The sequence below is a fragment of the Protobothrops mucrosquamatus genome, unplaced genomic scaffold, assembly GCF_001527695.2.
Source record: "Protobothrops mucrosquamatus isolate PMUCROS unplaced genomic scaffold, P.Mucros_1.0 scaffold3202, whole genome shotgun sequence".
Taxonomy (NCBI): domain Eukaryota; kingdom Metazoa; phylum Chordata; class Lepidosauria; order Squamata; family Viperidae; genus Protobothrops; species Protobothrops mucrosquamatus.
Window position 1 is genome coordinate 63,933 of NW_015389200.1, and position 27,546 is coordinate 91,478.

General features: G+C 59.9%; 5 protein-coding genes across 5 annotated transcripts in view; 3 read left to right on the forward strand and 2 right to left on the reverse strand.

Annotated features, from left to right (window-relative positions):
* Nucleotides 1-9,680, forward strand: part of ABCA2 (ATP binding cassette subfamily A member 2) — a 31,391-nt gene extending 21,711 nt beyond the window's left edge. The window contains exons 26-51 of the mRNA XM_029286264.1: nucleotides 456-576; nucleotides 664-697; nucleotides 752-981; nucleotides 1,354-1,560; nucleotides 1,799-1,888; nucleotides 2,386-2,405; nucleotides 2,447-2,783; nucleotides 3,046-3,259; nucleotides 3,383-3,488; nucleotides 3,669-3,780; nucleotides 3,974-4,034; nucleotides 4,386-4,560; nucleotides 4,707-4,822; nucleotides 5,096-5,243; nucleotides 5,484-5,607; nucleotides 6,043-6,175; nucleotides 6,410-6,527; nucleotides 6,704-6,882; nucleotides 7,382-7,523; nucleotides 7,769-7,903; nucleotides 8,087-8,190; nucleotides 8,337-8,429; nucleotides 8,740-8,842; nucleotides 8,934-9,071; nucleotides 9,306-9,512; nucleotides 9,645-9,680. Of these exons, the coding sequence (XP_029142097.1) occupies nucleotides 456-576; nucleotides 664-697; nucleotides 752-981; nucleotides 1,354-1,560; nucleotides 1,799-1,888; nucleotides 2,386-2,405; nucleotides 2,447-2,783; nucleotides 3,046-3,259; nucleotides 3,383-3,488; nucleotides 3,669-3,780; nucleotides 3,974-4,034; nucleotides 4,386-4,560; nucleotides 4,707-4,822; nucleotides 5,096-5,243; nucleotides 5,484-5,607; nucleotides 6,043-6,175; nucleotides 6,410-6,527; nucleotides 6,704-6,882; nucleotides 7,382-7,523; nucleotides 7,769-7,903; nucleotides 8,087-8,190; nucleotides 8,337-8,429; nucleotides 8,740-8,842; nucleotides 8,934-9,071; nucleotides 9,306-9,512; nucleotides 9,645-9,680 (3,483 nt within the window). The remainder of the gene's footprint in view (nucleotides 1-455; nucleotides 577-663; nucleotides 698-751; nucleotides 982-1,353; nucleotides 1,561-1,798; nucleotides 1,889-2,385; nucleotides 2,406-2,446; nucleotides 2,784-3,045; nucleotides 3,260-3,382; nucleotides 3,489-3,668; nucleotides 3,781-3,973; nucleotides 4,035-4,385; nucleotides 4,561-4,706; nucleotides 4,823-5,095; nucleotides 5,244-5,483; nucleotides 5,608-6,042; nucleotides 6,176-6,409; nucleotides 6,528-6,703; nucleotides 6,883-7,381; nucleotides 7,524-7,768; nucleotides 7,904-8,086; nucleotides 8,191-8,336; nucleotides 8,430-8,739; nucleotides 8,843-8,933; nucleotides 9,072-9,305; nucleotides 9,513-9,644) is intronic.
* A 2,921-nt stretch (nucleotides 9,681-12,601) lies between these two features.
* CLIC3 (chloride intracellular channel 3) lies at nucleotides 12,602-16,017 on the forward strand. Its single transcript, XM_015826615.1, has 6 exons — nucleotides 12,602-12,683; nucleotides 13,775-13,884; nucleotides 14,200-14,325; nucleotides 14,549-14,655; nucleotides 15,274-15,449; nucleotides 15,802-16,017. Exons 1-6 carry the CDS (start codon nucleotides 12,648-12,650, stop codon nucleotides 15,961-15,963), a joined length of 717 nt encoding a protein of 238 aa, XP_015682101.1. The 5' UTR covers nucleotides 12,602-12,647; the 3' UTR covers nucleotides 15,964-16,017.
* Nucleotides 16,018-16,774: 757 nt separating this feature from the next.
* PAXX (PAXX non-homologous end joining factor) lies at nucleotides 16,775-19,310 on the reverse strand. The gene is made up of 6 exons (XM_029286265.1): nucleotides 19,219-19,310; nucleotides 18,862-18,922; nucleotides 18,124-18,394; nucleotides 17,664-17,744; nucleotides 17,202-17,289; nucleotides 16,775-16,975 (listed from the first exon to the last, which is right to left on the reverse strand). The coding sequence occupies exons 1-6, from the start codon at nucleotides 19,308-19,310 to the stop codon at nucleotides 16,936-16,938; spliced, it is 633 nt and encodes a 210-aa protein (XP_029142098.1). The 3' UTR covers nucleotides 16,775-16,935.
* A 175-nt stretch (nucleotides 19,311-19,485) lies between these two features.
* Nucleotides 19,486-20,557, forward strand: TMEM141 (transmembrane protein 141). The gene is made up of 4 exons (XM_015826616.2): nucleotides 19,486-19,528; nucleotides 19,686-19,743; nucleotides 19,869-19,937; nucleotides 20,222-20,557. Exons 1-4 carry the CDS (start codon nucleotides 19,502-19,504, stop codon nucleotides 20,338-20,340), a joined length of 273 nt encoding a protein of 90 aa, XP_015682102.1. The 5' UTR covers nucleotides 19,486-19,501; the 3' UTR covers nucleotides 20,341-20,557.
* Nucleotides 20,558-20,802: 245 nt separating this feature from the next.
* Nucleotides 20,803-27,546, reverse strand: part of LOC107297251 (ficolin-1-like) — a 9,877-nt gene continuing 3,133 nt past the window's right edge. The window contains 8 exon segments of the mRNA XM_029286266.1: nucleotides 20,803-21,053; nucleotides 21,191-21,325; nucleotides 21,509-21,638; nucleotides 21,895-22,022; nucleotides 22,159-22,203; nucleotides 22,206-22,262; nucleotides 24,437-24,535; nucleotides 24,894-24,995. Coding sequence (XP_029142099.1) covers nucleotides 20,803-21,053; nucleotides 21,191-21,325; nucleotides 21,509-21,638; nucleotides 21,895-22,022; nucleotides 22,159-22,203; nucleotides 22,206-22,262; nucleotides 24,437-24,535; nucleotides 24,894-24,995 — 947 coding nt within the window.

Here is a 27,546-nt window from a genome sequence, read left to right on the forward strand (position 1 = left end):
AGAAGCTAGTCCTCTTGAAGGTGGGTCCTTGCCAACCTAGGTGACCCTGTTCTGCCTCCCTGGGACTTGTAAGCAATTCGAGCCCCTGAAGGAACTCTGTGGGGTGCTGTCATTAGCCCAGACGGAGCTGATAGTAGCATCCCTTCTGGTTGCACAGGTAGACTACCCCTGAGCCTGGAAGCTCAGGGTTGATATCCACTGATAGCCTCCTCCTCCCCCCCCCCTTTCCCTCCTCGAAATGGGAAAGTGATTTAAAGCCACGAATCTGCAGCTCCTTCGGGAGGGGAACCAAGAAGTCCTTCTGTCCCCCCCTGGAGGGATGGCGGCTTGGCTGAGACACGACTTTCACAGAGCTCTTCCGGGGAGGAGGCTTGCCAGGCCCTCTCGGAGCCCGACCCCCGAGCGAAGGGGCTGCCGTGGGCCTCCCCCTGATTCCCCCCTGCTCCCTTCCGCAGCACCTGGAGCACAACCTGCAGGAGCTGGACCTCACCAGCTTCGGCCTGATGGACACCACCCTGGAGGAGGTCTTCCTAAAGGTCTCGGAAGAAGACCCCTCTCTCGAGAACAGCGAGGCGGGTACGCTGCAGGGGGGGCAGGCCTCCCTAGCCCAGGGGGTCTCCCGCAGCCCCCGGCAGCCCTTCTCACCCCTGCCCACCTTTGCAGATATCAAGGAGTCCGAGAAAGATGCCTTCCCACTGCCCAGCCCCCGCCTCGGCCCCAAGCCCCAGGCCAACGGCCACCCCCTCCCGAGGCCAGCAAGGCCGACGAAGCCCGAGGTGGACCTGGGGAACCTCCTGACCTGCTCGGGCTTGGCTGAGTCCCAGGCGTCCTTGCATTCCTCCTCCTCCTCCTCCTCTTCCTCCTCCTCCTCCTCGGCCGGCTCCGTACGTGGCGAGGACAGCGGGGCTTATTCGGACTTCTACGGGGATTACTCCCTCTTGATTGGCAACCCACAAGACCCCGATAATGGCAGCCTGCAAGGTGGGTAGCACGGGAAACGTCTGGCTGTGTCGGGGGGGGCAGTTTGAGGGAAGTGGGGACTTTATGGAGGGGCGGGAGGGGGAGACCCCTTGGTTCCCAATAATATTTTAATTGGCTGTGCCTGTAAGCCTCCCAACGGCTGTCCCTTCACGGCTGTTGGCAGAGAACCTGAGTGTGCCATGGGTTGAGGGTGGAAGGGTGCCGCCTCCTGCTGCTCGGGCATTTGGGTGGGGGAGAAGAAGGAGGCAGAAGGAGAAACTGAGGCAGGGACCCCATCCGGAAGGTCTCCAGGAGGACAGAGCAGGAAGGGGGCTCCCTCCCTCCCTCCCTCCCTCCGTCCATCATGCCTGTCCCCTCTTCGTGCAGAGCCAGAGGCTGACCTGGAAGAGGCTGACCTGGCCGGACAAGGCAGCATCAAGCTGCAGGGCTCCTGGCTGAAGCTGCGCCAGTTTCACGGGCTGCTGGTCAAGCGCTTCCATTGTGCCAAACGCAACAGCAAGGCCATCTTCTCCCAGATCCTGCTGCCCGCCTTCTTCGTCTGCGTGGCCATGACGGTGGCCCTCTCTGTCCCGGAAATAGGTAGGGGGCATCCCTGCCCTTCCACCTGGGGTGGCAAGAGCCCCGCCCCCCAGACAGTGGCTCCAGGGGAAGGCTTCTCTGTAGTAAAGGGACATTTTTGAACCTTGCTGGCATTTTTGCTTTGAGCAAGTGATGGAGCCACTGTGGGGAGGGGGGGTGTCAAATCTGAGCTCTTTCTGCTGCTGAAATGGGGGTGTCTTTCCACAGCCGGCTATTATGCCCCCCTCTTGTTTTCCAGGTGACCTGCCTCCCCTCATCCTTTCGCCTTCCCAGTACCACAATTACACTCAGCCCAGAGGCAACTTCATCCCCTTCGCCAACGAGGAACGTGCCAGCCGGTAAGAGACTGACCCTCTTTGCCCTCTCCCCCCTCCCCAGGCCCAGGCCATTTCCCAGGATCTGGTCCAAGAGGGTCTCGGACCTGTAAAGCTGAGGGTGCAGCAAGGAGACCCTTGCCCATCTCAGGGGAGAGGAGAGAGATGGGGTATGATCTGCCCTGGTGACCGTTCCCCTGGGAGGAACCTTTCAAGGTTTGGTTGGAATGAATACCTGCTTTTCTCCTTCGCACACCGCAGATCCGCACAGCGCCCGTCACTCCCAGTCACACAGACCCCCCTGAGGTCCCCCTAATTCCTGCACGTGTGGGGAGCAGAGCGGGCAAAGCGGTTCCCCGCTTGCGATCAGGGCAGTACATGTGGTCAGCTCTTCAGTCCTTTGCAACAGGAGCCTAGCTAAGTAGAGTGGAGCACCCAGTTGCCAAGGCAGTATATCTGCTCACCGGATGAAAGGACAGGGCAGTAAAAACAGACCCCTGGACTCTGCCAGGGCGTTCCTGGGACTGGAGGGCTGGAAAAACTCTCCTCTTCCTCCTCCTGCTTTTAGCCAGCCAGCGCCAGACGCCAGCGCCCAGCAGCTGGTGAGCACCTTCTACCTGCCCTCCGGCATCGGGGCCACCTGCGTGCTCAAGTCGGCCTTCAACAGCACGTTGGACCAGCAGGTCCAGTCGCTTAACCTCAACAGCAACGAGTCCAAGATGCTGGCGGCCAAGTACTTCGACGCCATGTGCCTGGACTCCTTCACCCAGGGCCTGCCCCTCTCCAACTTCGTGCCTCCCCCTCCGTCCCCGGCCCCCTCCAACTACCCCTTCTCTCTGGACGAGGACCTGCTGCGGGCCTGGAATTCCACCACCTCCCCGCCCACCGTCAAAGGTGAGGGCGGCCCCGGTTGGGAAGCTCCTTCCCGAGGGCTGGCTCGGAAGCCCAGAGGCAGGCTCTGAAAATGGCGCCGCCTGCGTCTCTTCTTCGGCTGGGAGGGGCGCCCAGGACGGGCTCCGGGGCTCGGAGAGGCTCGGGGGCACCAAGACTGAAACGCCGACTTAGCCGCCCCGGCTCTCTTCTCGTCCTTTAAACCGCTTTTCTGTGTGGCACCTCCGGAGTGCTGGCTTTCCTCGGTGAGTGACACTGCTGTTGGTTTTCTCCCTGCCAGAGACAGTCACCTCCACCCCGGCCCAGCCCAGCATCGTCCACGAGCCCATCAGGTGTACCTGCTCCATGCAGGGCACCGGCTTCTCCTGCCCCAGCGGGGTGGGGGGGCACCCTCCCCAGACAAAGGTGGTGACGGGGGACATACTGGTGGACATCACAGGGCGCAACGTCTCCGAGTATATGCTCTACACATCGGACCGCTTTCGGCTGCACAGGTGTGTTTGTGTGCGTGCGTGTGCATGGGCGTGCACGGAGGGGACGGGGGTGTCCCCTCCCCCCCCAGGAGGAGCTCCGGCAGGTGTCTGTTAGTGAATGTGGCTGCTGCTTTCCTGTCCCAGGTATGGAGCGGTGACCTTCGGCAACATCCAGAAATCCATCCCAGCCTCTTTTGGGGCCAGTGCGCCCCCCATGCTCCGGAAAATTGCTGTCCGCAGCACTGCCCAGGTAAGGGCTGGCTGATGCCTTTGCCCATCTGCGGTGGGCAGCCCAGAAGCACCAGCCGGATGGGCTTGTACGGGGGTTCCCATCCCAGCCACCAGGGGCCGTTCCCTCTGCCCCCCCCAAGCCCCCTGTCCTCGTGGAGCAGCCTGGGCCAACGCTCCGCCCCCTGCGCTCCCCTCCTAGGTGTACTACAACAACAAAGGATACCACAGCATGCCCACCTACCTCAACGCCCTCAACAATGCCATCCTCCGTGCCAACCTGCCCAGCAGCAGCGGCAACCGTGCAGCCTATGGTGAGCAGGGGTGGGTGGGAGGGATGCTGGGCAGAAGTGGGGCAGCAGGAAGCTGGCATGGAGAGGCTCACACATGGAGGAGGGGGTGTCAGGTGGCTAGGAGGGAATCTGGAGGGAGAGAAGAGGGGCGCTGGTGGGCCAGGCAGAGGGAGACTCTCAGGCACTCATGCCGGACTCTCTCTCTGCCCCCCAGGCATCACCCTGACCAACCATCCCATGAACAAGACCAGCGCCAGCCTTTCTCTGGATTACCTGTAGGTGTCGTGTTGATTTATTTACTGGTTTGTTTATCTTACTGGCTTGTTTCTGCACTGCTTCTCGGGAAGTTTTCATGACTTGGGGTGGCGGGGGGGGGTTTGAGTTCCGCTTGTATCCCACCTGCCCCCTCTGGCAAGTGATCAAAGCTGCTGTCGGGACAGGGAGGCGAGGGCCGCTCCTGAAGCGGCCCAGGGCACTCGTGCAGCTCAGCGGGAAAACCATCCCAACCTCGCAGGGGCATCGTCAAAGCTTTGGGGCAAACGGGGCCGGGCTCTGCAAGGGGGGGCAGGGTAACCCCGAAACAGGGGGACATTTACAGGCTCGCCAACCTCTCCTCCTCTGCTCAGCCTGCAAGGCACCGACGTGGTCATTGCCATCTTCATTATCGTGGCCATGTCCTTCGTGCCGGCCAGCTTCGTCGTCTTCCTGGTGTCCGAGAAGTCCACGAAAGCCAAGCACCTCCAGTTCGTCAGCGGTTGTGACCCTGTCATCTACTGGCTGGCCAACTACGTCTGGGACATGGTAGGCTGGCTGGGGTGTGTGTGTGTGTGTGTGTGTGTGGCTGGGACCCCCAAGCGGTTGGGGGTGCGGAGGCGGGTGGCTTTGGGGGCAGGGGGGAGCAGTGCCACGCTGAGCTTCTCCTTCGCCCCTCTCTTCCCCCTCTCCAGCTCAACTACCTGGTGCCAGCCACTTGCTGCATCATTATTCTCGTCGTCTTTGACCTGCCGGCTTATACCTCCCCCACCAACTTCCCGGCGGTGCTGGCCCTCTTCCTGCTCTACGGGTGAGGGGCGGCTGAGGGGGGGAGCGATCGGGGCCCTGCTGAGGGGGGGCCTCCCCTGACTCACCTGGGGGGGCTGCTGGGGGGCGTCTCAGCCTGAGGCAAGGCTCAGCTTGCTCTCCACGTTGTGCTGCTTTGGGCAAGCGTGAGTCTCACGGAGTGAGGGTCTGCCCTGGAGGCCACCGCAAGGGTTAGGAATAGAGCCTCCACCGTGAGAGGAAGTCTACCTTCTGGAGGAAGGAGCCGGATGGGAAGATCTTTGCGCCCTTCCCCCAGGTGGTCCATGACGCCCATCATGTACCCAGCCTCCTTCTGGTTCGACGTGCCCAGCTCGGCCTACGTCTTCCTCATCGTCATCAACCTCTTCATCGGCATCACGGCCACCGTGGCCACTTTCCTCCTCCAGCTCTTTGAGCACGACAAGGTGGGTGCCGGCAGGAAGCCGAAAGTCTTAAAAACCCAGTGAATGGCTGACGTAACCCCTTCCCCCAAACGGGGGGGGGGGGAAGTCTCTGCCTTCAGGTGGCCTTTTTCTTCAAAAATGACTAAAGTGGGGGAGATGCTTCTTGTTCCACTGCACAGAAGCAGAGCAGCCCCCAAATTTGGAGGGGGGGGGCTGGGCTGATGCTGCTGCAGCCCTTCCTTAGTGCCTTTTCCTCTGCAGGACCTGAAAATGGTAAACAGCTACTTAAAAAGCTGCTTCTTGATTTTCCCCAATTACAACCTGGGCCACGGACTCATGGAGATGGCTTACAACGAGTACATCAACGAATACTATGCAAAGATCGGTAAAGTATTTTTTTTTTAATTTGTTTATTAAATTCGTACGCTGCCCATCTCACTATTCAAAGCAGGTGTGAATTTGCTCTTTGCTTTAGCTTCGTGATTCCTCCTTCCTATGCCACAATTTTATTCCTATAAGATTGCAAGCTTTTGCACGTGTGCAGAGTGGTTTCTTAATCCTGGCTTGCCTTAGATCAACTGGGAGATCTCCTGGCGTTCCCTCCTCTGCACCTCTTAGAGTTAGCAGGAAAACGTTTGTTAAGAGAAAAGGGCACCCTTGGGGCTTTTGTGTTTCACTGGAAAAATAGCTCTGGGAAGCAGGAAGCAGCCTCTGGTGACCCCGAAAAGCCCTGAGCCGAATTCCCCCACCCAACCAAAGAAGCCCCCACCAGTGGGGGGCTTGGGTCCTCTCACCCCCATTTGTGCCTCGCTTCCTGCAGGGCAATTTGACAAGATTAAGTCTCCCTTTGAGTGGGACATCGTGACCAGGGCTTTAGTCGCCATGACGGTGGAAGGCTTTGTCGGCTTTTTCATCACCATTATGTGCCAGTACAACTTTCTCCGAAAACCACAGTGAGTGTACCAATGCACACTGTGTGTGTGTGTGTGTGTGTGTGTGTGTGTGTGTGTGTGTGTGCCCAGAAAGGGGATTTCTGGGAAGTTTCATTCCCGTCTCAGCTGGGCAGCTTGGAATTGCGGTCCTGCAAATCTCTGCTGGGCAGGGAAATACAGACCTAAGGCCGCTTGGGCTGAGTCTGCCACTGAAGAAGCAACTCCTCTGCCCCCTCCTGCCCCCCCCCACCCCAGGCGTTTTCCCGTCTCCACCAAACCCATTGAAGACGACGTGGACGTGGCCACCGAGCGGCAGCGAGTTCTGCGTGGGGATGCCGACAACGACATGCTCAAGATTGAGAACCTCACCAAGGTGTGTGTGTGTGTGTGTGTGGCAGTGGGGGGTGTCCATTCGAGGCAGGCTTGGCTGGAGCAGGGGGCTCAACGGGAGCGAGGGTTGGGGGCAGGAGAGGGTTGGGGGGGGTGTCTCCTGCAGGTAGAAAGGCCTCAGGCCCCAAGCTGAGGAGAGGCTTTTTCCCGTGGCACCAGGTGTACAAGTCCCGCAAGATTGGGCGCATCCTGGCTGTGGACCGGCTGTGCGTGGGCGTCCGGCCGGGGGAGTGCTTCGGCTTGTTGGGCGTCAACGGGGCAGGGAAGACCACCACCTTCAAGATGCTGACGGGGGACGAGACCACCACCAACGGCGAGGCCTTCATCAACGGGCACAGGTGGGGGCTGGAGGGTCCCTCAGGGGCTCCCCGGGAACGCAGGTGCTGCATCCAGAGTTGATTTTTTTTAATTCCCTTCTTTGGCCCTGGAATATCCTGGGAATTTACTATCCCAGACTTAAAACGGGGTCATTTGCACCCAGAGCAAGAAACAAGAAGCGTGAATGCACTGGCCAATGGAGCCTCCATGGGCAGGCAATACTGTTCTGATTGACTGGTTGCAGGAAAGCAACATGAAGAGAAGGATATGTCTTCCTGCTAGCTGTTAGAATCCTCTGCCGATCTTACCTTCTTGTAATTTTTCTCTAAATCCATTTGTTCTCAGCTTCATTTTTCATTGCTCTTTGCTTTGAGCGATGGGTCCCATTTTCTTTTGAATGGGGCTGGACTGCTGAACCCCCTTTCCTTCCCACCAGCCTTTCGGGGGGGGCTTCTGGGGACCCCCTGGGCAGTGATGACTGCCTCGCCTTGTGCTCAGCTCGGCTCTTGGTTTCCACAGCATCCTGAAGGAGCTTCTGCAGGTCCAGCAGAGCCTGGGCTACTGTCCACAGTTCGACGCCCTCTTTGACGAGCTGACAGCCCAGGAGCATCTGGAGCTCTACACGCGGCTGCGCGGCATCCCGTGGAAGGATGAGGAGCGGGTGAGGGAGGGGCCGGAGGAGGCGGTTGAGAGACACCCCCCCCATATCCTGGGTTTTCCTTAAGAAGGAGAAGGCAGCCGCTGCTTCTTCCGTGTGGACAATGAGTCTGTGGAACTCACCCCCACAGGACAGAAGGGGCTAAGGCCAACCCCCTCTGCAGGGGCTGTGGTGGAACTTCTGGCTGGCCACAGTGGCGGCTGGTGGGTTCTTTGTGAGTGTGAGACCCTTCTTCCTTCACGGCCCAGGTGGTCAAGTGGGCGATGAAGAAACTGGAACTGGCTAAATGTGCCAACAAGCCCGCCAGCACCTTCAGCGGTGGCAACAAGAGGAAGCTGTCCACCGCCATCGCGCTGATCGGCTACCCTGCCTTCATTTTCCTGGTGAGGAGCGAACGTGGGGCAGAGACCTGGCCGGAGGGTGGTGCATGATGCTTCTCTCTGGTACTCTGATACCACCCCGGGATGCCACCCCGGCCTCAGTAGCCTCCCCAGGATGGTGCCGAGCAAAGGAGGCTCGGCCAGCCTGGGCCCAACTCTGTCCCCTGGTCCCCTCCATCACCACAGGACGAGCCCACCACCGGCATGGACCCGAAGGCTCGGCGCTTCCTCTGGAACCTCATCCTGGACATCATCAAGACGGGCCGCTCCGTGGTTCTGACCTCGCACAGGTAGGCTGGGCACGGAGACACCCGTGGCTTCCTGAGATGCCAGGGAAAGGGGTGGGCTGGATCCGGCTGCAGCTGCAGGGCGGCCAAGAGCTGGGGGAGACCCGTCCCCCCCGCCCTTCTCTTCAGCTGCACCCGTCTTCTCTCAGCATGGAGGAGTGCGAGGCGCTCTGCACGCGGCTGGCCATCATGGTGAACGGGCGCCTCAAGTGTCTGGGCAGCATCCAGCATCTCAAGAACCGGTGAGCCAAGGGCGCCAGCTGGGTGGGCAGAGCACGGGCACCTCACAGCAGCTTCTTCCTGGGCCAAGCCTGGTGAAGCTCTGCATCCTGGCCTGGGGGCAACGCCCAGATCTGGAGCAGGGCCTCGAGTGCCCCGGTCCGGGAGGAAATGCCTTTTGGCCCATTTGGGGGAGGGTCCTCCCGTCCCGCCCAGCTGCCCCATCCTGGATGGCCGTTTTCACCTCCACCCCACAGCCGTTCCCGTACCTGGTCGGGAGGGCGGCTCTTGCAGAGAAGCCCCCTTTCATCCCCCCCCCTTGTTCCCGGACAGATTTGGGGACGGCTACATGATCACCGTCAGGACCAAGTCCAGCCTGAACGTGAAGGAGGTGGCTCACTTCTTCAGCCGGAACTTCCCGGAGGCCGTCCTCAAGGTTTGGGCAATTCTTGGGGGGAAGAAGGAGGAGTTTCATCTGGCGGGGGCAAGGAGGGGGAGGAGGCACTGACCTTTCCTCCCTCCCCCAGGAGAGGCACCACACCAAGGTCCAGTACCAGCTGAAGTCGGAGCACATCTCACTGGCCCAGGTCTTCAGCAAGATGGAGCAGGTGGTGGACGTCCTGGGCATTGAGGACTACTCTGTCAGCCAGACCACGCTGGACAATGTGAGGGGCCACCGGGGTCCCCACTTTCCCTTTGGCCACCCGCTTCTGTCCGAGGAGTGGACTCGGCCAGCCCTGTGCTCGCTGCATTGGCAGGGCAGCGTCACTGCCTGGCTGAGGATGATGGGAATGCCCATCCAGAGTTACCAATCCTGTCCCCGCCACCCCAATCCCTGGCCAGGGGAGGCGGGTCAGGCGCCACCCCCGTCCAGCCTGACTTGGCAGCCTCCTTTGCAGGTGTTTGTGAATTTTGCCAAGAAGCAGAGCGACAACCTGGAGCAGCAGGAGAGCCTCCCGCCCTGCTCGATGGAGTCCCCCCTGCAGCGCCTGCTGAACCTCCTGCGGCCCCGCGGGGCCCCGACCGAGCTGCGCACCATGGTGGTGGAGGAGCCCGAGGACCTGGAAACGGATGACGAGGGGCTGATCAGCTTCGAGGAGGAGAGGGTGAGCCAGGCCGGGGCAGAGGAAGGGCCGTGGGGGGGGGGCAGGGGGGCTGGCCAGGAGGCCTGTGGAGACGGCAGCCACCCAGGGGCAGCGCCCGTTACCTTTGCTCTTTCCTCCTGCCCCTCCCCCCAGGCTCAGCTCTCCTTCAACACGGACACCCTCTGCTGAAAACGGAGGGGACGTGGCGCTCGGCTGTGCAGCCCCCCTCCCGCCCCTTCCCGCTTGGCGGCTGCCATCCTCGGCCTCTCTGCCCAGCGAGTGAGCGGGACGTCCCGGAGGCAGCGAGAGGAGGCACTGCCCGAGCCTTCGACCTGGGTGGCCCCCAGGACGGAGCTGGCCTCGTGTCGTTTCGCAGATCGCCAGGACCGGACGTGGCGCAGTCCGGCTGTGTGAGAAGACTTGGGGAGGGCCGTTTATGCAGAGGAGCGGCTGCCTCCACACCCCACTTGAACCCCACCGTTTTGGGCATTCGTCCTCGGAGAGACTGCGTGCTGTTGGGCCTCACTGCCCCTTCTGCCGGGCTGTGCTGGATCCGACTGCGGAGGGCGGCTGGGCGGCACCGGCCTTTCTGGCAAGGGAAGCACGCGATGCCAAGGGGAGGGGATCCCCTGGAACAAACCTCAGGGTTGATCCCTCCCAGGACATCCCCCCCTCCTCTGTCCCCTCTCTCCCTCAGCCCCAGGAGCAGAGCCCCGGGGCGGCTGCCTGCAGGCTTGGAAAGGGCTGGGCCTCTGGGGCCCCCCGCTCAAAAGGGAGCCAGCCTCCCCCCCCCCAAAAGCAGCCCAGGGGCCGTGCCCGTTTCCTCTAACCAGGCTTGGAGCTTTTTGCTTCCGGATCTACTTTTTAAGGCATCAAGTACCGCGACTGGGCCAAAAGCATCCCAAGCGGCCGAGGCCTCCCAGGAGCCTCCCCCCCCCCCGCTCGGGAGTGGGGCGGCAGCTTTCCACGCCTCTGCTTGCGCCCTAATCCGGCATGGCATTAACCGGAAGCCTCCGGTGGGATCACGAGGGCCTTTCGAGCTCTCGGCTCTCCTGCTTGCGGGCACGGAGGCCCCTGAAGCGGTCCCGGTGAGCCAGTGGATCCGTACAGTTGCCTCTTCACCAAGAGGAGCCAAGGGGGTCTTCTCCAGCACCTGGAATTGTCTCAGATGTGTGGGACTCAACTTGTGATGCCCCAGCAGGTGGCTGGGGAAGATGGGAACTGTAGTCTGAAGTGCAAGGTGGGGCTGCAGTTAGAGAAACCTGGTGCACCCTTTCCTGCTGGGGAATGGCACCCCCCCCTCCGCCCCTCCGGTTGTCCTGTTTGCACCGACCTTCAGAGAAGCCAAGAGGCCAGCAGGGCCCCCCCCAACTGAAGAGGAGGGGACACCTTTGGGGCCAGAGCCAGGATGGCTCCCTTCCCAGCGAGGCAGCTTCTCAGCACGGAACAAGCGTAACTCGTATTCTGAGAAAGAGGAAGGTTTTAGACAAAGATTGCATCGGTTTATTTTCGGCTTAGCAAGCACAATGTTTTTTTATTTATTGGAGCGCTGGGGAGGGGTGTGGATGAGAGGGTGTGCCTGGGCGGCGTGTGGAACTCATTGGGACTCTGCTGAGTTCTCTCTTTCCCCACAACAGCTGTGGGGCTTTGCCAGTCCCCTCTCTGGGTCCCCCAGGATGGGGCTGAAAGTGGGCCCTGAAACCCCGGCGCAGAGGGAGACATCAGGCCAGCTGCAAAGAGGCACCGGCTGCGGAGGGCGCTCTGGTGAGCCGGGCCCCTCTCGGCCGGGATCTGGTCTGCTGGGCCCTCCGGCCCTTCTCCCCGGAGCCCCACTGGGGCAGCTTGCTCTCTTGGCCAAGAGCCTGGCTGTTGCTAGAACCGGAAAACCCAATGTGAAAAATAATTATTGTTTTAATAAAAAAAGCGATAATAACCCATTGTTGTTTGGCAGAGATTTTTGTGGGGGTCCTGGGATTTGCCTTGCAAGGCTGAGCGGGAGCAAAGAGCGAATCCCACCCCAAAAAACACGCTCGAAGGGGGGAGGCCAGACTGCGGCTGGTTCGGGTTTTGTCTGGGCAAGTTGTGAGCGGCTTTAAGAGCGACACCACCCTCCCTCCTGCCAAGTGGGGCGTCTTGCTTCAGCCCCTGTTCACTTCCCTGTGTTCTGTCTCCGAAGCCATTTCCCCCTCATCCAGACAGGCTGGGGGCGATGGAAGCACGGGGGGAGGGGGGCTGCTTCGCACCCCGTCTTTCGGTCCTGGGCGTGGCAGGCTGGCATTTTCCACGGAGCCACCCAGCCGAGGGTTTAATTACGCCCACGCCGGGAACAGCTCCTTAATCTCACGGCAGGCCTTCCGAGATCAGGGGGATTGTCCTCCTGTGCAGAATACGCCTGCTATTTTAAATAACCCCCGGAAGTGGGGTTGTTTTTGAAAGGAGGCACACCTTGTCCCTCCTGCCCCAGGCCTGGGCTTTCCAGAGACGGGGTTAGGAGATGTCACCGGGAGGGTGTTGCCGGGCCAAGGGGGGAGCTTCGGCCCTGCAGGAGGAGGTGAAAAATGGGCTCGCGGCTGCCGAAGGATCCATGCCAGCCTTTTGCAAGGCTGCCTTGGTTGCCCTGAGCCCCGCCTGGGGCCCCCTGGATCTGGGGCTCCTAGAAAGAAAAAATAAAATTCAACCCCAGCCTGGGAGGGATGAGCAGGGTGTATATATAATTTTGCAATCAGCATTGTTGTTGCAGAAAAACATCTGTTTCCCCCCCCCCTTTTTTTTTTCTGGTTTCCCTTTACAAAACTCAGCCTTCCGGCCTCCTCAGTATCTCTCAGACCAACCAGGCAGGATGGATCCTTCCTCCCTTGTAATGCCAGTGGTAGTTTGCCATTGACCAGATCCCCCTCCTGCCTTTCCACCCGGACGGCAGTCTCTGGTGGGACACGATGGAGGGGCTGCCCAGGGACCCTCGGCTCGGACTCTGCCCCTCTGCCGGTGCCACCCAAGGAACCAGGGAGTGGCCGGGATTGGGTGGCTGCGGAAACAGGGCGTTGGGAGGCGAGGAAGAAAGAATGCGGCTGGTGAGGCTCACAGGAGGGTGTGTCGAATTTATAACGCAGATCCGAGCGGGTGCTGGACAGCTTTCCCTGCTGGGGCCGAGAGAGGATGGCGGAGGGCTCCAAGCTCCAGCTGTTTGTCAAGGTAAGGCTGGCTCTTGGGCTGGCGTGCTCCAGATGTGGCCCTCGGGTGCCGTGGCCAAAGTCACGGATTGGAAACCTGAAGGAAGAGCCTCAAGAAGGTCCCATCTCCTAACCAAGTCGTTGGAGAGCCGATAAGCTGAAGGGCAGAGGGGAGAAGCCTCCCCTGACCGTCTCCGGCCTCTGGGCTTGGAGGGGGCTGTGTCTGGATGGGGCCCTCCTGTCCTTCTCCCCACCTGGGCCCCAGCCTCTGCTCTCTTTCCAGCTGGGAGGCAGGCCCTCTTGGTCCAAGCCACACCAGGACCTGCCCAGCCATCCTCCCCAGACTTTCCCCTCAACATCTGGCCGGGGGGGACCCGCGAGCCCTCCAGTGGGGCCCCAGGGTGGGGGTGCATCTTGCAGGGAGGCGCTGGGAAGACCTGAGTGCAGCCTTCTCCTTCCACGCACGGGCGGCTGCAACGGTCTTAATTCCCCCCCCCCTTTGGAGCCGATCTTTTGGGGTGCAGCTGTGCTCAGAGGAAGACTTTGCCCAAATCCATTTCGCAAAATGAAACTGCCAAATCCCTGCCCTGAAGTCCTGGCGAAGGGAGCCTCTCCCGGCCAACCTGAAATGCTGCCTGGGTTTTGGATTTGGCCGGGGACCAATCCTGATCCCAGCCGAGAGCCGGGCCAAGGGAGGGCACCCTGGTGCTCTGCTGGGCGCAAGGCAGCTGGCTGGGCGGGTGGGAGCACATACCCAGCCCCCTTGTTCCCTCCGAAAGGCAGGCCAGGAAGAGGGTGGGAGGCAATCGTCTTCCCATCCCAAAAATGACTTGCCTACCGGGAGGGAATGGACAAAGGTTGATACTGGACTGAAATCCTGGAGAGTTTTGACAGCAGAGCGAAAGGCTTAAAGGCGTGTTTCTGCTGGCTGACCTACTTCAGTGGCACAGTCCTGGCTGGGAGGATGGGATTTGTAGTCCCACACATTCGGCGGACACTGTGTAAGGAAAGATGCCACGCTGGTTTTAAATCTGGTCGGCCCAGAACGGCGGTGGGGTTCCCAGGAGCTCATTCCTCCTGCCAAAAGGCCTCTCCCCTCCCTGCCCCCTCTAGGCCAGCGCTGACGGGGAGAACATAGGGAACTGCCCCTTCTGCCAGCGCCTTTTCATGGTCCTGCTGCTCAAGGGGGTCCCCTTCACACTGACCACAGTGGACACCAAGAGGTAAGGGCCACAGGAGGGGCCGGCGTCTTGCCTGCTGACCGTTGGCAATGCTGAGTCTGCCTTTGGCAGCTCCCAGGCAGGTGATGGGGGATTGTTGCCCCACCCACCTGGGGGCCATGGGGTTAGAAAAGCTGCCCTAGAGACTGGTGTGGGGTGTGGGGGGGAGGGTTGGGGGCTGTTGGGGAGCTGCATCTGAAAAAGAGGCGTCTGTGTCTTCCTGGCTCCTGGGAATCTCCCTTGTGGGGATGCAGAAGGGGCAGAGCCCTCCAATTCCCAGGCTCAGCCCCCTTTTTGACACCCCCCCCCCCTTTACAGGTCCCTGGACGTCCTGAAAGATTTCGCCCCAGGAGCCCAGTTGCCTGTCCTGCTTTACGACGGGGATCCCAAAACAGACACCATCAAGATCGAAGAGTTTCTGGAGGAGACCCTGGCCCCCCCTGAGTAAGCGGTGGGGGCCCCCAGTCCAGTGAGGGGCTGGAGCCAAGTCCTCCTTCCGGGAGGGTGGGGGGTTCAAGAGAGAAGAGAAGCAAGAGCTGAGCGAGAATGTCCTGCCTGCTCTCCTTTCCGTCTTTTCAAAGGCAAGGCAGGATTCTGCCCACTGTGCAGACAGGGAGACTGAGGCAAGGAGGCGCAGCAGTCAGCATTCCTCTGTCTTCTCCGGCAGGTTCCCCAGCCTGGCGCCCAAGTACAAGGAGTCCATCTTGGCCGGGAATGACGTATTCCACAGGTTCTCTGCCTACATCAAGAACCCGATACCAGCTCAGGACGAAAGTGAGAGAGAAGGGGCTTTGGACTACAACCCCCATCCTTCCTAGCCAGCATGCTCCAGTCCTTTGGGGGACTGTGCTGAGCCACTGAGGCTCCATTTGAGGTCTGGAGAGCAGCACAGGGGAGGCCCAACTACCTTCCTTTAAATTGGCACCCGGGGGGGGCAAAGTGGGGGAGGGCGGCAGCACAGGAAGAGACAGGATCCCTTCCCTGCAAGGGAGTCCGGCCAGGCTCAGATCAAACAGGAGAGAAATCTCCCCTTTGTCAGCGGGTTGAGTGGCAGCCGGTGGGGGTGGGGGATGTCCACCAGCAAAATGGCCTCCTGTCTCTAGAAAAGGGGATGTGAGCAAGAGGTCAAGCGACAGGGACACGGCTTTGAGCATCTCAAATACCAGAGTAAAAGCATCTTTGGAAAGTGTGCGTGTCTTTAGAAGCTCAGTCCTGGCTGGGCTGGGAAACAAGGCGGGCTGAATCTTTGGTTTCAGAGGAAATTGCTGAGTTTCTTATCTGTCAGGGGTAGCCGAGTAGCAGATCAAGCCCCCACCTTAGAGGCAGTCTACCTGTGCACTCCTCGCTGCCGTCTGCCCCAGAGGCTAGCTGATTGGGCTGTTTTCCCCACAGCTTTGCTCCACGCCCTTCTCAAAGCCTTCCGTAAGCTGGACCAGTACCTGAGCACCCCTCTGGACTACGAGCTGATGCGGGACCCCCAGCTGGTCATCTCCCGCCGGCGGTTCCTGGATGGGGACCAGATGACCCTGGCCGACTGCAGCCTGCTCCCCAAGCTCAACATAGTGAATGTGAGAAGACCGTGAGGAAGGCAGAGCCCCCTTCCTCTCCTCCCCCCCCCCGTGGGACCCCCTGGCTGCCCTGGGCACCCTTTCCCCCCCCCGGGCATTTCCTGGGGCAGAATTCCCCGCCACGTCTCCTCTGGGAGCACCTAACGTATTCAAGGAAGGGCGGGGCTCCTCCTCTCCACCCCACCCTCCACGGAGCCATAATTACCCCAAAACGCAGCACAAACAAAATTGGGTATCTCGGGAATCTCGACCTTCCAGTTTGGGTTCATCTTGAAAACAAAGTCAGCAGAATGAACGGACGGCTGGCACAGCCACTCTCGACTGACCTGGGCTTCCCTCCCCTCTCCTGCAGGTCGTGTGCCAGCACTACCGCCAGGCGGGCATCCCCAGAGAGCTGCGGAGCATCGGGCGCTACCTGGAGTGTGCTGCCGAGACCAAGGAGTTCCAGTACACCTGTCCAAACCCCCTGGAGATCATCCAGGCCTACCACGGCGTGGTCAGGCAGCCCCAGTAGCCCCCTGGCTAAAGTCGGGGCTGGCTAGCTCTGCCTGGCACCCAGGGCGCCCCCTCCTTCTCTCTCAGAGTCATTCATAGGGGAAGGAAGCGGGGCAGGTCCAGATCAGTGGAACCTCCGTGGGCACGGCCTTCAGGTGGCTCCGGCATCGCCATCTTCCCTCCCGCCAAGGCAGTGGGTGCCACGCCATGTGGTCAGGCCCTGGCGCCCTTGGGCAGTGCTGGCACTGCCCATGTGCTGTGGTGGTCCCTCACTAGCAAACCTGACTGTCTTCTCTGGAGGGCTCTGCTCCCCTCCTCTTGACCAGATTCGGCCCAGAAGATTTGAGGGAGGAGAGTCAGCCCCCGTCACCCCTGCAAAGCTGGCTTTAAGGCCTTGAAGTGGGGCTGGGGGCTTCTTAGGAAGCTTTGCTCATCTGAGGCTGTGAGACCCTCACTGGAGCAGCCCTGCACGCGATCTGGCTCTTGGGTGTGTGTGTGTGTGTGTGTCACGGCATGTCTGCATTTCCACATTCTCTCTTCATCCATGGCTCTTTTTAAGTACCATATCCCCCCCCCCAACGTCCAATGCTTTAAATGTCTTTCCCCCAAAATTAAATAGATGCCAATAGAGAATTTAGAATCCGTCGCTTTTTGTGTCCTAGACAGACTTCTTTCCCTGGAGAATCGGTTAGAATTGAAATATTCTCTCCCTGTTGTCCAACCCCCCAACCCACCCACCCCAGCAGAAATTACCCCCCCTAGTCCAGACTTCTGTTCTCCCCCCCACCATCCAAAGAATTTGGCCCAGAAAGAACAAAATGGAAAGTGACTAAAATCAAGCATTTATTGTCAATGAGAGACCTTTGCATTTAATCTTCTTTCTATACAGCACAAACAAAAATATACTGTACTTGGCATAGTTTTAAGGCTTCAATAATTTTAAAAACATCCATGATGAAGTAGTTCTTTCCCATTTGATTTGGAAAACAGTTCAGGCATCTTCAAAGTCGACCCCCGTCGGGGTCTTCTTGCTAGAGCGAAAGGGGAGACCCCGTGTGAGCATCCTTCACGCCTTCAAATGCCCCTCTCCCCCCGCTTCTGGCCCCCCCCCCGCCCTGGCAGGGAGCTGAGCACCGCGAGCGAGGTCTCCAGTCGCCCCTTTTCTCTGTTAGCAGAATTGGCATGAATCCTCGCTGGAGACGTTCCCGGGGATGTGCATGATGGGTCAGCTCCCTCCGAGCAGCCCAAGGGGTTTACCTTCTGAATCCAGGGTTAATGAGGGACTCCCCAGGCAGACGCCGCTTGCTCGGACCAGCCCCTCCTCTGGGCTTCCGCGGACTGAAGTCTGGGGTGGGGGGGCAGAGAAACCACAGAGACATATTCCTTGGGTAACCCAGACTTAGGGCTTTGGGGGGGAAATTGCTACTTTTCCAGCAGTTTGGAGCATCCAAAGAGGGGGGTGAGGGGCGCCCGGGGTGGGTGTTCCCATTGGCCCAGACCCAGGGACCGTTTCTCCCTGGGAAGGTCACTTTTCCCCTTGGACCGCTTAGGCATTAGTACAACTGGGTTTCTACAGTCTGGTTTTTCCAGCCTGGGAAGCCAGATCTTTCGAAAGGGAGGGGCTGGGGGCAGGTTGTGTCAGCTTTCTTCCCTCCCTTCCGGACTGGTTTGACTGGGAGGGGCGGAAGTGCCCCCTCCCGGCTGGAGGCCGCCTCTTACCTGCTCCCAAGAGACTCTGGCTGGGTGAGATCTTCTCGGGGCTCCTGAGGGCCAAGGAGGGGGCGGTGGCGGCTCTGCCCTCTGGGGAAGGAGGGGGACGAGGAGAAGCGGTCAGGCCCCGGGGCCCCTGAACCCGGAAACCCTCCGGGCCAAAAGGGGCCTTTTCCTTTGGTGCTGTGGCCGGGCTCGAACGTCCCTTCAGACGTGCTTGTGCTTAAACTGCCTTGGGCAGTTTCTACCGAATTTAACAGGAGCTTCATTCAGGCGAGAACCCCCAGACGCCTCTTCGCTTCCCCCCCCCCGCCCCTTTCCCCAGGAAGAAGCGCAGCTGTCTGCCTTGGGGGCTGCGGCTCCCCCCCTCGTTTTTTTCTTATGTGCCATGATTTGCAGAGGGGGGAGGGTTGCTTCCCCGACAGGAGGTTGCCCTCCGCCCAGGCCCTGTCCAGGAGCCCGGCTGCACCTTCCAGGCGTTTCTCCAGCGTCTGCAGCTGCTCCACCAGGCCGAAGGTGAGCTCCTGCAGCTGCCGCCTGGCCTCGGGGAGCGGGGCTTTGTCCAGGTCGAAGGTCACGCTCTGCCCGCCGTCCTGGACCTGCAGCGTGGCCTTGCTGTCGTGGAGGGCGAGGGTGGGCGTCTGGCCCTGCAAGATCTCCCTGCAAAGAGGCCAGGCGTGACCGGGAGGAGGTGCCCAGGAGGCGCCAGGAGGCAGAGCTGGGCGGGCGCTGCGGCGACTCTGAGGCAGGAGGCCGAGGAAGCGGATCCCCTTCCGATCCGGGGAGTCAACGGTGGCGGTGAATAGAAACAAAGGGCGCCCCCTCTCAGCCCGGGCCGGCATTTCCCCCGCCGGCTCTGCCCTCTTCCCTCCGGCTGCCTTCCTCCAAAGGGCTCCCCTCGGGTCCACGGGCTGCTGAAAGAGCCTCGAGGGGCGGCGGCTGAGCTGCCCTCCTGCGGAATCCGCCCGGGGAAGCCAGGGAAGGCGCAGGACCACGGCCAGCAGCCCCACTCACCGCAGTCTGGAGAGGCAGGCGGCGGCGGCGGCGGCGGTGGCGGGAGAGCCGGGCTCCTCCTGCGCCGAGAGGAAACGGCAGTCAGCCCCGCAATCCGGGCGCCCGCCGGGCTCACCCAAGGCGTAGGGGGCGCATTCTGCGATGCAGTGCAAAGGACCCCCGACCCAGGGAGGAGGAGGGGGACCCCGCGCACCTGCCCGCTCAGCTTCTCCGGAGGGACGCTGCAGCTCCAGAACTCGCAAGCGTCGGTCAGCCTGCAGGCGGGGAAGGAGGGGAGAAGGAGGGTTGGCCAGAAGGGGCTTCTCGGAGGCAGGACCCCGGCGGGGAGGGGGGCGGCGCTTCCCAGACCGGACTCTTCTCCGATTCTCCGGGGGAGCGCAGGCCAGCCTCCCGATCCGAGAATAAAGTGGCAGAGAAGGGGAGCTTCGGAGACATTTTTGAGGGCCGTTTTCCAGGCCCTCTGCACACGCTCAGGGGCCAAGGAAGAGGGGGCCGGGGGCAGATCCGAGCGCAAGGGGATCCCGACGCCGAAGGGCCGTTCCGCACTTACTGCAGCCGCGCAGAGGCGCCTCCGTCCCCGCAGAAGCAGAGGAACCGCCGCCCTCCGTGGCTCACCACGCGCAGCGGCCCCGGCGGCGCCATCGCTCCCGGCGGAGGCGCCCAGAAGCGGCGGCTCCGATGGCCGCGCCTGGTCCTCGGAAGGGCGTCCGGCCGCCGGTGGGTTCCCGCTAGAGCGGCGAGGCAGCGGCGCCTGCCGGCCGAACTCCGCGGCGGCTCAGGCCACCTCCGCCGGCCCTGCAGAGGGAGCTCTGGCGAAGGGAAGGGAAGGCGCCATGCCGCCCGCCACGGCAGCCAGCCCGGTGAGTGGCTCGGCCGGCGGCGTCTCGCGGGGGGCACGGGGGACGGGGGGCAGCAGGCAGCGGCCGCTGGGCGCGGCGCGGGTGGGAGGCGAGGCGAGCGAGGGGGGCGCCTGGATGGGGAGCGCGTCTGAGCGGGGCCGTCTCTTCCGCCCTGCAGGAGTGCGCCCTGTGCGAGGCTTTCGTGCGCCTGAAGGGGCTGGCCGTGCTCGCCATGGGTAAGCCCCGCCGTCCCAGGGGGGCCTGCCTGGGGCGTCCTTGGGCTGCGTCTGGATAAAGAGTGAAGGGCGGAGGGGGGGAGGCTAATCCGTGCCGGCCTGATCCTCTGCTTGTGTCCTCGCAGGTACCGGAGTGGCCTTTGTTGTTCTCCGGAAGCCCCTTCCCCTCCCCTGGAGCGCCCTCTTCTCTCTGGGTGGGTATTTCTAGGGAACGCTGTGCGCCCCCCCCCCCCCGAATCGCAGAGGTAAACCTGCCCTTGGGGTGAGAGGCCGGGCGTTGCCCCCTAAGATTCTTTTCCCTTCGGTTAATCTAGCAAGCCCTATAAAAAGCCCCCTGGGGCATCCTCCGACTGAGGCCTCTGAGCCAGCCTGGGGCTCCCGTCAGAGGGGAGATGCCCCCAACTCTGATCGGATGACCCCCTTGGATTGGGAATAAAGGCGATTTCAGTGGGACTTTTCTCCTCTTGGCCTCCTGCAGCTTTGGCCGCCTTACCCAGCTATGCAATTACCCGGAAGCAGCTGAAGAAATGTGCTGACTTGTGGGACTTCCAGCCCCCCCCCCAAGGTAGCCCAAAGGTGAGCAATGGGGGGGTTTGAAGCTGTTCAAAGGCTGCAGCCCCACTGCAGATCCCTGAATTTCAAGCCCAACCAGGCAGGACACGGATGGCTGCTTAGGAGAAGCCATGCAACCATTTGGAACTTCGTGCAGTGTGTGAACAAGGTCGCAGGTGCCAGGCCTGCGTTGGCCTCCCCCTGGCAAAGGCTGGCAGATTTTATGCCCTCTGTATAAAGGAGTCTCAGAGACCTTTGACTGGATTGCCGTTCATTTATTTTATTTATTACTTTTTGATACTTGGTTCTTCAATTCCTGCACAGATGAAGGGGAACAGATGGAAAATGCCCCCAAACTCTTCTAAGGCACGTCAAAGTAACTGTTTGAAGATCATTTAATCATGTAAATGTTGTAAAATGCAGAGGTAGCTAATCAAAAGCAGAGGGGATGGACTAGATGCCCTTTGGAATCCCTCAGGGGAAATCCCCGTCAGCTGAAGGAGCCCCCTAAGCCACAGGCCTGAGTTTCATTTCGGTGCGCTTGTAGGAGTAGTGGTAGCCTCTCCCCGTTCTCCAGTTGATGCCGTCCGCATAAGACTGGTGTGCTCCCAGCCAGTATTGCCCGTTGAGGTTGGAGTCGTGGCACTCATTGTACCACCAGGCCCCTTTGCGGTTCTCAGCACAGTTGAGCTTTGGCGTGTCCTGCTGCTTCTCTCGGGTGGAGAAGGGCATGTGGTTGTGGTAGGAGAGCGAGTCCCCTGGGGGAAGGGAGGCGGTTGAATGCCCAGAAGGCCAGCCCAGGGCATCTCCAGGGCATCAGCCAGCCAGGGAGGGTGGTCCTTGGCACTGCCCACCCGGGAGATGTTCCTGGAGAAGGACTTTTTCAGAGGCTTACCTGCAGGGCCCCCAAGGAAGTTGCCCAGAGTCAGCCGATACTGGTCATGTTCCGCTGCCACCTGGAAGGATCCATACTTGGCGAAGGAATGCCGATTCTCAAAATCCATGAAGTCAATACGCAACTCATATTTTCCTAGGGAGCAATTGAGAATCAAGTCCACACCTGTATAAACTCACGTGTGTGTGGTGCACTGCTCAGCCCCCAAAACCCACAGCCCAGAGAGAAGGGCCAGGCAGCAGTTCTCCCCAGCCAGAGCCTGTGCCCCCCTCCCCTGGCAGCAGGAAGGTCCAGGGCTGCGAGGGAGAAGCCCCTCACCCAGAGAAGTCAAGAGGTGAAGGTGGTCATTCCCCAGCCAGAATTCGCTCAGCTCGCTGCCAAATCCCCTCTTGTAGGCAGCCCAGTCCTGGAAAAAGTCCACCGAGCCGTCCGACCGTCTCTGGAAGACCTGCGGGAGACAGCCGGGCCCCTTAACCTTCCCGCTGGGCAGGCCCCCAAATCATACCCTTCCCTCCCTTCCCAAATGTTGGGGGTCCCCAGAGCCGCCTGTCTCTACCCAGAGGTGCTGGGCCTCCTCCCAGCATCCCTCCAGCCCCCCTCCTGCCCCCGGGGGAGCCTCGGTTCCTGCTTCCTCCCGTTCCTGGGAAGAGACGGGCGAGCAGAAAGCTCCCCTCCTGAGTGGGTCTGCCGTGGGCCGGACTCACAATCCATCCGCCTCCGTCAGTGTGCATGTCGCACAGCACCCGCAGGGGCTGGTAGTCCTGGGGGTAGATGGTGTGCCAGCCGCTCAGGACCACCCCCTGGGCCAGGAGCTCCTTGCAGCTTGGGGCACCTGGGCAGAAAGGGAGGCAGGAGAGGGTGGCCCTTCTGACTCAGGCAGTCCAACCCCCCCCACTTTTAGTGCCCCTTGCTTGGAGCTCCTTTCCCAAAGTGCCCTGCCTCTCCTCCTGCTGCAGGAGCACACACACATACGCAGAGCTGCAGCCTGGAATCGGAATCCCCCTGGTTGCCCCCTTACCTTTTGGCCCAGGGGGCCCAATTTCCCCAGGGGTTCCCTGCAAGCCCCTTTCACCTGTTAAGGGAAGGCAGAGTGAGCCTCCAGGCCCTCTTCCCGGGGGGGGGGGCAGCCCCATCCCAGCCACTATTCAGTGCAGGCTTAAACCAGGGCAGGAGGCTAAGCCGAAGGAAATGCCCACTTTGGGAGGGGGAATTTCCACAGCTGGAGTGCCAGGAAGAAAGGGATTCCCTCCCCCCTTGTGCCAGTCTTCTTTTGCAGCACATTCCTCCTGCCTTACGATAAGGGGGAGGGGCTTCATTTGGAAGGGGTCAGATTCAGGGGCTACCTCGCCCCCCCCATCAGCACACACACCTTTGGATCTGGGAATGCCTGGGGGGCCCTGGGGCCTTGAGCCTGCACTTCCCTGCAGAACAGCTATCATCTGGTTGGCATCCACGCCCAGCCTCTTCAATACTGGAAGAGATGGCAAACATTTTAAAAACCACTTTGATTTTTGAGTGAAGCTAAATTTTCCATCTCCGAAGGGCGGCGATGCTGTCTGTCTACCTCAGAGCCAACTGCTTGCTGCTCACCTGGGCAGGTAGACTCCTTCTCCCCTGGACTAGTTGCGGCCGTCAGGCAGAGCAGGAAGAGAGACGCTCGCTGGCCAGCTCTGCCCATGGTGCCAGCCGGGCTCTGACTGCCGCCTGCCCTGGACCCTCCGGCTTTTATCTGCTGCTTTTGTCCTTCCCAAATGGGTGTTCCAAGGTCAACGGTTACAACACCACAACCTGCTTCTTCCTTCTTGATCACAACACTCTGATCTCACGTGCTGTAAGTTCAAGAGAATGTGGGCTTCATCGTCTTCATTCGCCTGCTCCGAAGGAAAGCCACGAGGGAAACCTTCCCAAACCATGAGATCCCAGGTGGTCCTCTTTCCCTGCCGGTTCTTTGTAGGCAGAATCGGATTTGCAATCCAAATGAACAATTCAGAGTAAGCAACGAATGGTCCAGTGGCCAAAATGAGGCCAGGCTTCAAATCTGGGGACACGTGTGCACCGTGTAAACAACCACACTGTAACTTTCCCGATTGTGCAGAAATACAGGCAACACGGCTGAAGGATTAGAAGCAGCAGGGCCAGGAGAGGGTTTGGTCAGCTGCTCTGAATCCCTTGAAGGAAAACGGTCCAGGTGGTGAAGCATCAGAGCCCCCCAAGCAGCCCTTCAGGAGCGGCTCCCCTTTTGGGCTTTATTCTCCTGCTTGTCAAAAAACAGCCTCCTTGTTTTTCCTAAGGTACCAACAGAGGAACAGACGGTGGCGGAAGCCGGGTGGCATCTTAAGGGGCACTCAACCCCAGCCCAACCCGGAGGGTAAAACGGGGCTCTAATTGGGAAAGAGGCGTTTGACCTTCAGATCTCAAAGTTCTTGTGCAATTAAAATTATTTGCTTGTTAATCCTTAAAGTAATCAGTCGGGCAATGTCATAACTTCTCAACCAGTCTTTCTGGTTTTTGCCCCTTCCAGGGATGGGGTGCCTTTTCTGGGTTTCCGGGAGCCCTTTATTTATTCTGAGATGACTTGTGGGCATTTGGAGGGCCCTGGGGTTTACGGGTGGAAGGGCGGGTGACTAAAGAGCTCCTGCTGGGCTGGTGCCAAGAGAGCCAAGGGACCCCCAGGAGGGCCAGGCCAAGCGCCTGTGAGGGAGGAAGGACCCCTCAGCCCAGGAGAGGCAAGGTGGCCAGCAGGCCGGGGGGGGGGCACCTTCTTCGGGAGAGCAATGAGGAAAATCACACACAATTCTTTTGTTTGCTGTGTTTTATTTATGCTTTAATTGACAAGCAAGGGTTGGCATTGGCCTTCTGGCTGGCAGGAAGGGAGGTACCCGCAGGGGCCCTTTTAGCAGAGACGGGCTCTTCATCCTTTCCCCACCGGAGTGGGGGTTTGCGATGGCCCGAATCTCTACTTCTCTGCCTTGAACTCTTAGCAGGTTCCTGCAGAGGAGAGAAGAGAGAAGAGTCATCCCAGGAGGAGGAGGAGGAGGAGGAGGAGGAGGAGGAGGAGGAGGACAAGCAGGAGGAGGAGGAGGAGGAGGAAGGGGAGGCGTCCTTCTCTGAAGCGCTGATGAGCCCTAAGTATCTCGAAGCTCAGCTTGTGAACATGACTTGAAATGAAGGAAAACTCCCCCCAGGTCTGCCCAGGAGAGTTTCCACCAGCCCAGAAGAGGTGATTGCGAAGGACCGAAGGGTTACCTAGCAGGACGCTGGTGACAATTTCTGGAAGTATCCCCAGAGAGTTGGCAGCAGCCTTCAATTTCTCCTTCAAAGCCGGCGTCATGTTGGGCTGAGTGCCTAGAGGCAAACAGGGAGGTGGGTTGGGTTGGCAGGAAAACTCAGGGATGGAGGGGGGGCTGCTCTGGCTCCCCCCAAATTTCCTGGTTGAACTGCTGGGAGGGATGGAGAGAATCGGAGGGGGGAGATCTAGAGGTACAGGAGGGAAGGGCTTCCCTTGGGGCAGAGATTCTTGGGGGGCAGGAGGGGGAGGAGACGTGCCTCACCTCCCAGCTGGCACCCCAAAGAGGGTGATGGAGGTGGCCTAGTGGGGGCAAGAAGCAAAGGGAGGGGCCTTGGTTTGCTGCCAGCAATATTAAGAAGGGTGAGGACAAGCGTGAGGTTCTCTCCCGACCAGCCCCCCACCCAGCTCTCTTACCGGCAAGTGCCAGGAAGGTATCCCGGTGTCTGGCGCCCCGTGTGATGTACACGATGAGATAGGTATTGTAATCCGTATCCACAAACTGAAGGGTGCTCGGGGCTTCATTGAAAAAAGTGGGGAGAGGCTGTTTTGTCACCTTCCGTGCAGGAGCCCTGCATACCCCCTCCCCTGCCTGTCCCTGCAGAAGCTGCCATCCTCCCTTCTACCGCTGAAGACCGTGAGAGCCTGAAACCTTTTCAAGGACACCAGAACAGGTGTGGCTTTGAAGCAGACGGTTCTCATAACAAAGTGAACTTGTTAATATGGAATACGTAAGACGTTGGGGGTTTGGCTGGGAAAATTGTTGTTTAAGGCTATGAATTGGTGTTGGAACCTCAGAGTTAGTTTTCCTTCAACATTACCATGCAGCTTATTGAACAAACAGTAAGATTTTTGGGAATGGAATGAACCTGGAGTTTTGTTTGGATTCTCCAGCTGGATGTTGACAAGAGGTGCGGGCTTCTCTTGGGCAGGAGGGGGCAGGCTCACCCCCTGCCCTGCCCTGCCCTGTGGGGTCTTTCCACACTCTCCAAGGACAGGCGGATGAAGCCTCTTACAGAGGGGGGAGGGGGGAGGAACAGGTGGGGCAGTTGCCCTGGGAAATTCAGGATTGCCAGTCTTCTTCGCCAGCCCAACATGAAAACTCCCCAGGGAGCAAGTCCGGCTGAAGGAGGGAGGGAATTCCCCACTCACCGCTGGTCACATAGTACCCTGGTTGGCCCTCTTTAGTCAGCATTATATCTTGAGTCCTGCATCTGCCGTTTCTGGAAAGAAGAGTAAACCGCATAAACCTTTGGGGGGGGTCATGGAGGGACCCAAACCTGGCCCCCTTTCGGTGGGAGCCGGAAGAGAAGGGTTGCAGAGAAGAGCCTGGCCAGCTGTTACTTAGCAGTGCTGGAAAGGAAGAATCGAAGGCTGCCTTCCTTTTTCTTCCTTCAGTGAATGAAATGGCCAAAGGCAGAGCTGCCCGCCAAGGCACAATCTCCAGCTGTCAAATCTCAGGAAGCCTCAATTTCTACAAAAGTATTCCAGCAGGCTCGCTTTCCCAGCCCTTCACTTTCTGTGCCTTGGCAAGCAACTCAGACATGGACCCCAGACCTCCTGCCAATATTGGGGATGATGGACATGGGAGTACAAAGCGTTGAAAGGCTCCCAGATGCACCCCCTTTTCCTCTTCCCCCGCCTGCCCTCTGGGGGACAGGAACCCTCCCCCCCCCCGGCCAGTGAAGGCTTTTCCTTACGGCAGCTCCCAAAACTTACTGGGGAACTCTAATTCTGTACTTCAGGTTTCCATTTGGTTGGGTCACAAATGTAAACGGGGGGAACGCCGCAGTCGGCACCTCTCCAGTAGGAATGAACGCAATAGGATACCAAACCTTGGCAATCTAGAAAAAGGAGAAGCCGGGTTAGTTTGCTAGCACTGAAGGGGAGGGGATCCAAAACCCAAACTCCCTTGCACCATTTGTAAGGAAAGCTGACATTTGCAGGGCTGATGATGTTCCCTAGTTGGGTCGTGAAACGCCTCCCAGCCAACCACCCAGCACCAAGGGCCCCCCAGGGCCCCCCGGGCTTCTCTCCTACTTAGAGTTGGGAGGAGAAGAAATTCCTTCCAGGATTTTCAGCTCTGACCCTTTGGTTACTGAAGTTCGGCATGATGGGGATGTCCGTTGCGGCTCCAAGCCAGCAGACGCCAGCCAGGAAAAGGCTGCCCAGCAGGAGCTTCATTGCTGCCACTCTGTTGCCCTTCTGGGTGCTCAGCTTTGCCCAGACGGTCTTTTATCCTCCAGACGGTCATCCAGGTGAATCCACCCTTGTCCAGGAAGCTATCGAAAGAGGACGGCACGGACCGTTGACAGGAGAAATGGGGCCCGGATGGCTGCCCTTCGGAACACAGCAGGATGGGACGTTCCCTGCAGAGAGAGCTTGGGAGCAGCGCCTTCCCTCCTCAGCAGCGGGCTCTGTGTGTGTGTGTGTGTGTGTGTGTGTGTATTCACGCCCGGAAGCACCCCACTGTGCCCTGCCCGGCCTTGGTCCTTTGGCTCTCCAATCCCTGTTTGACCTGCTGGGGAAGGATGGAGAGAACCGAAGGGGGGGGGGGAAGAGACACAAGGAGGGAAAGGCCTACCTCAATCTCCCTCCTCCCCCCCACCATGCCCCTCAGCATCTCTTCCCCAGGGAATCCCTTCCCTCTCTTTGTCTTGCTCTCCCAGCCTCAGCAGATAAAAGCAGGAGGGTCCAGGGCAGGCGGGAGGCAGAGTCCATCTGGCATGATGGGCAGAGCTGGCCCCAACCTGTGGAGGGGCAGAGAGGTCTACCTGCCCAGGTGAGCAGCAGGCAGGTGAATTCTGGGGGAGATGGGAAATAAAGCTCTGCTTTAAAGAAGAATGTGGTTTTTCACCCCAAATGTTTTCCTTCCATTCCAGTATTGAAGAGGCCGGGCCTGGCTGGCAATAGACGACAGAGATCCTGCGGGGAATTTGAGGCTTCCCTGCACCTGCAGGACCCCAGGGACCCCCAGGCCTTCCCGGGGCCAAAGGGGGGCCTTCTGGGGGGGAGGGGGAGCTGCCCCCTGGATCTGACCCCTCCCCTCTTGTCCCCAGGCAGGAGGAAC

Coding starts and splice junctions, on each gene's coding strand:
- CLIC3 (XM_015826615.1), top strand. CDS start 12,648: ATGGCGGAGGGCTCCAAGCTCCAGCTGTTTGTCAAG. Junction 14,326..14,548: donor GAGACCCTGGCCCCCCCTGA/GTAAGCGGTGGG, acceptor CTTCTCCGGCAG/GTTCCCCAGCCTGGCGCCCA. Junction 15,450..15,801: donor CCAAGCTCAACATAGTGAAT/GTGAGAAGACCG, acceptor CCTCTCCTGCAG/GTCGTGTGCCAGCACTACCG.
- PAXX (XM_029286265.1), bottom strand. CDS start 19,310: ATGGCGCCGCCGGGGCCGCTGCGCGTGGTGAGCCACGGAGGGCGGCGG. Junction 18,395..18,861: donor CGGAGAAGCTGAGCGGGCAG/GTGCGCGGGGTC, acceptor CTCCTGCCTCAG/AGTCGCCGCAGCGCCCGCCC. Junction 16,976..17,201: donor ATTAACCCTGGATTCAGAAG/GTAAACCCCTTG, acceptor CTTTCGCTCTAG/CAAGAAGACCCCGACGGGGG.
- TMEM141 (XM_015826616.2), top strand. CDS start 19,502: ATGCCGCCCGCCACGGCAGCCAGCCCG. Junction 19,744..19,868: donor GCTGGCCGTGCTCGCCATGG/GTAAGCCCCGCC, acceptor GTGTCCTCGCAG/GTACCGGAGTGGCCTTTGTT. Junction 19,938..20,221: donor GAGCGCCCTCTTCTCTCTGG/GTGGGTATTTCT, acceptor GGCCTCCTGCAG/CTTTGGCCGCCTTACCCAGC.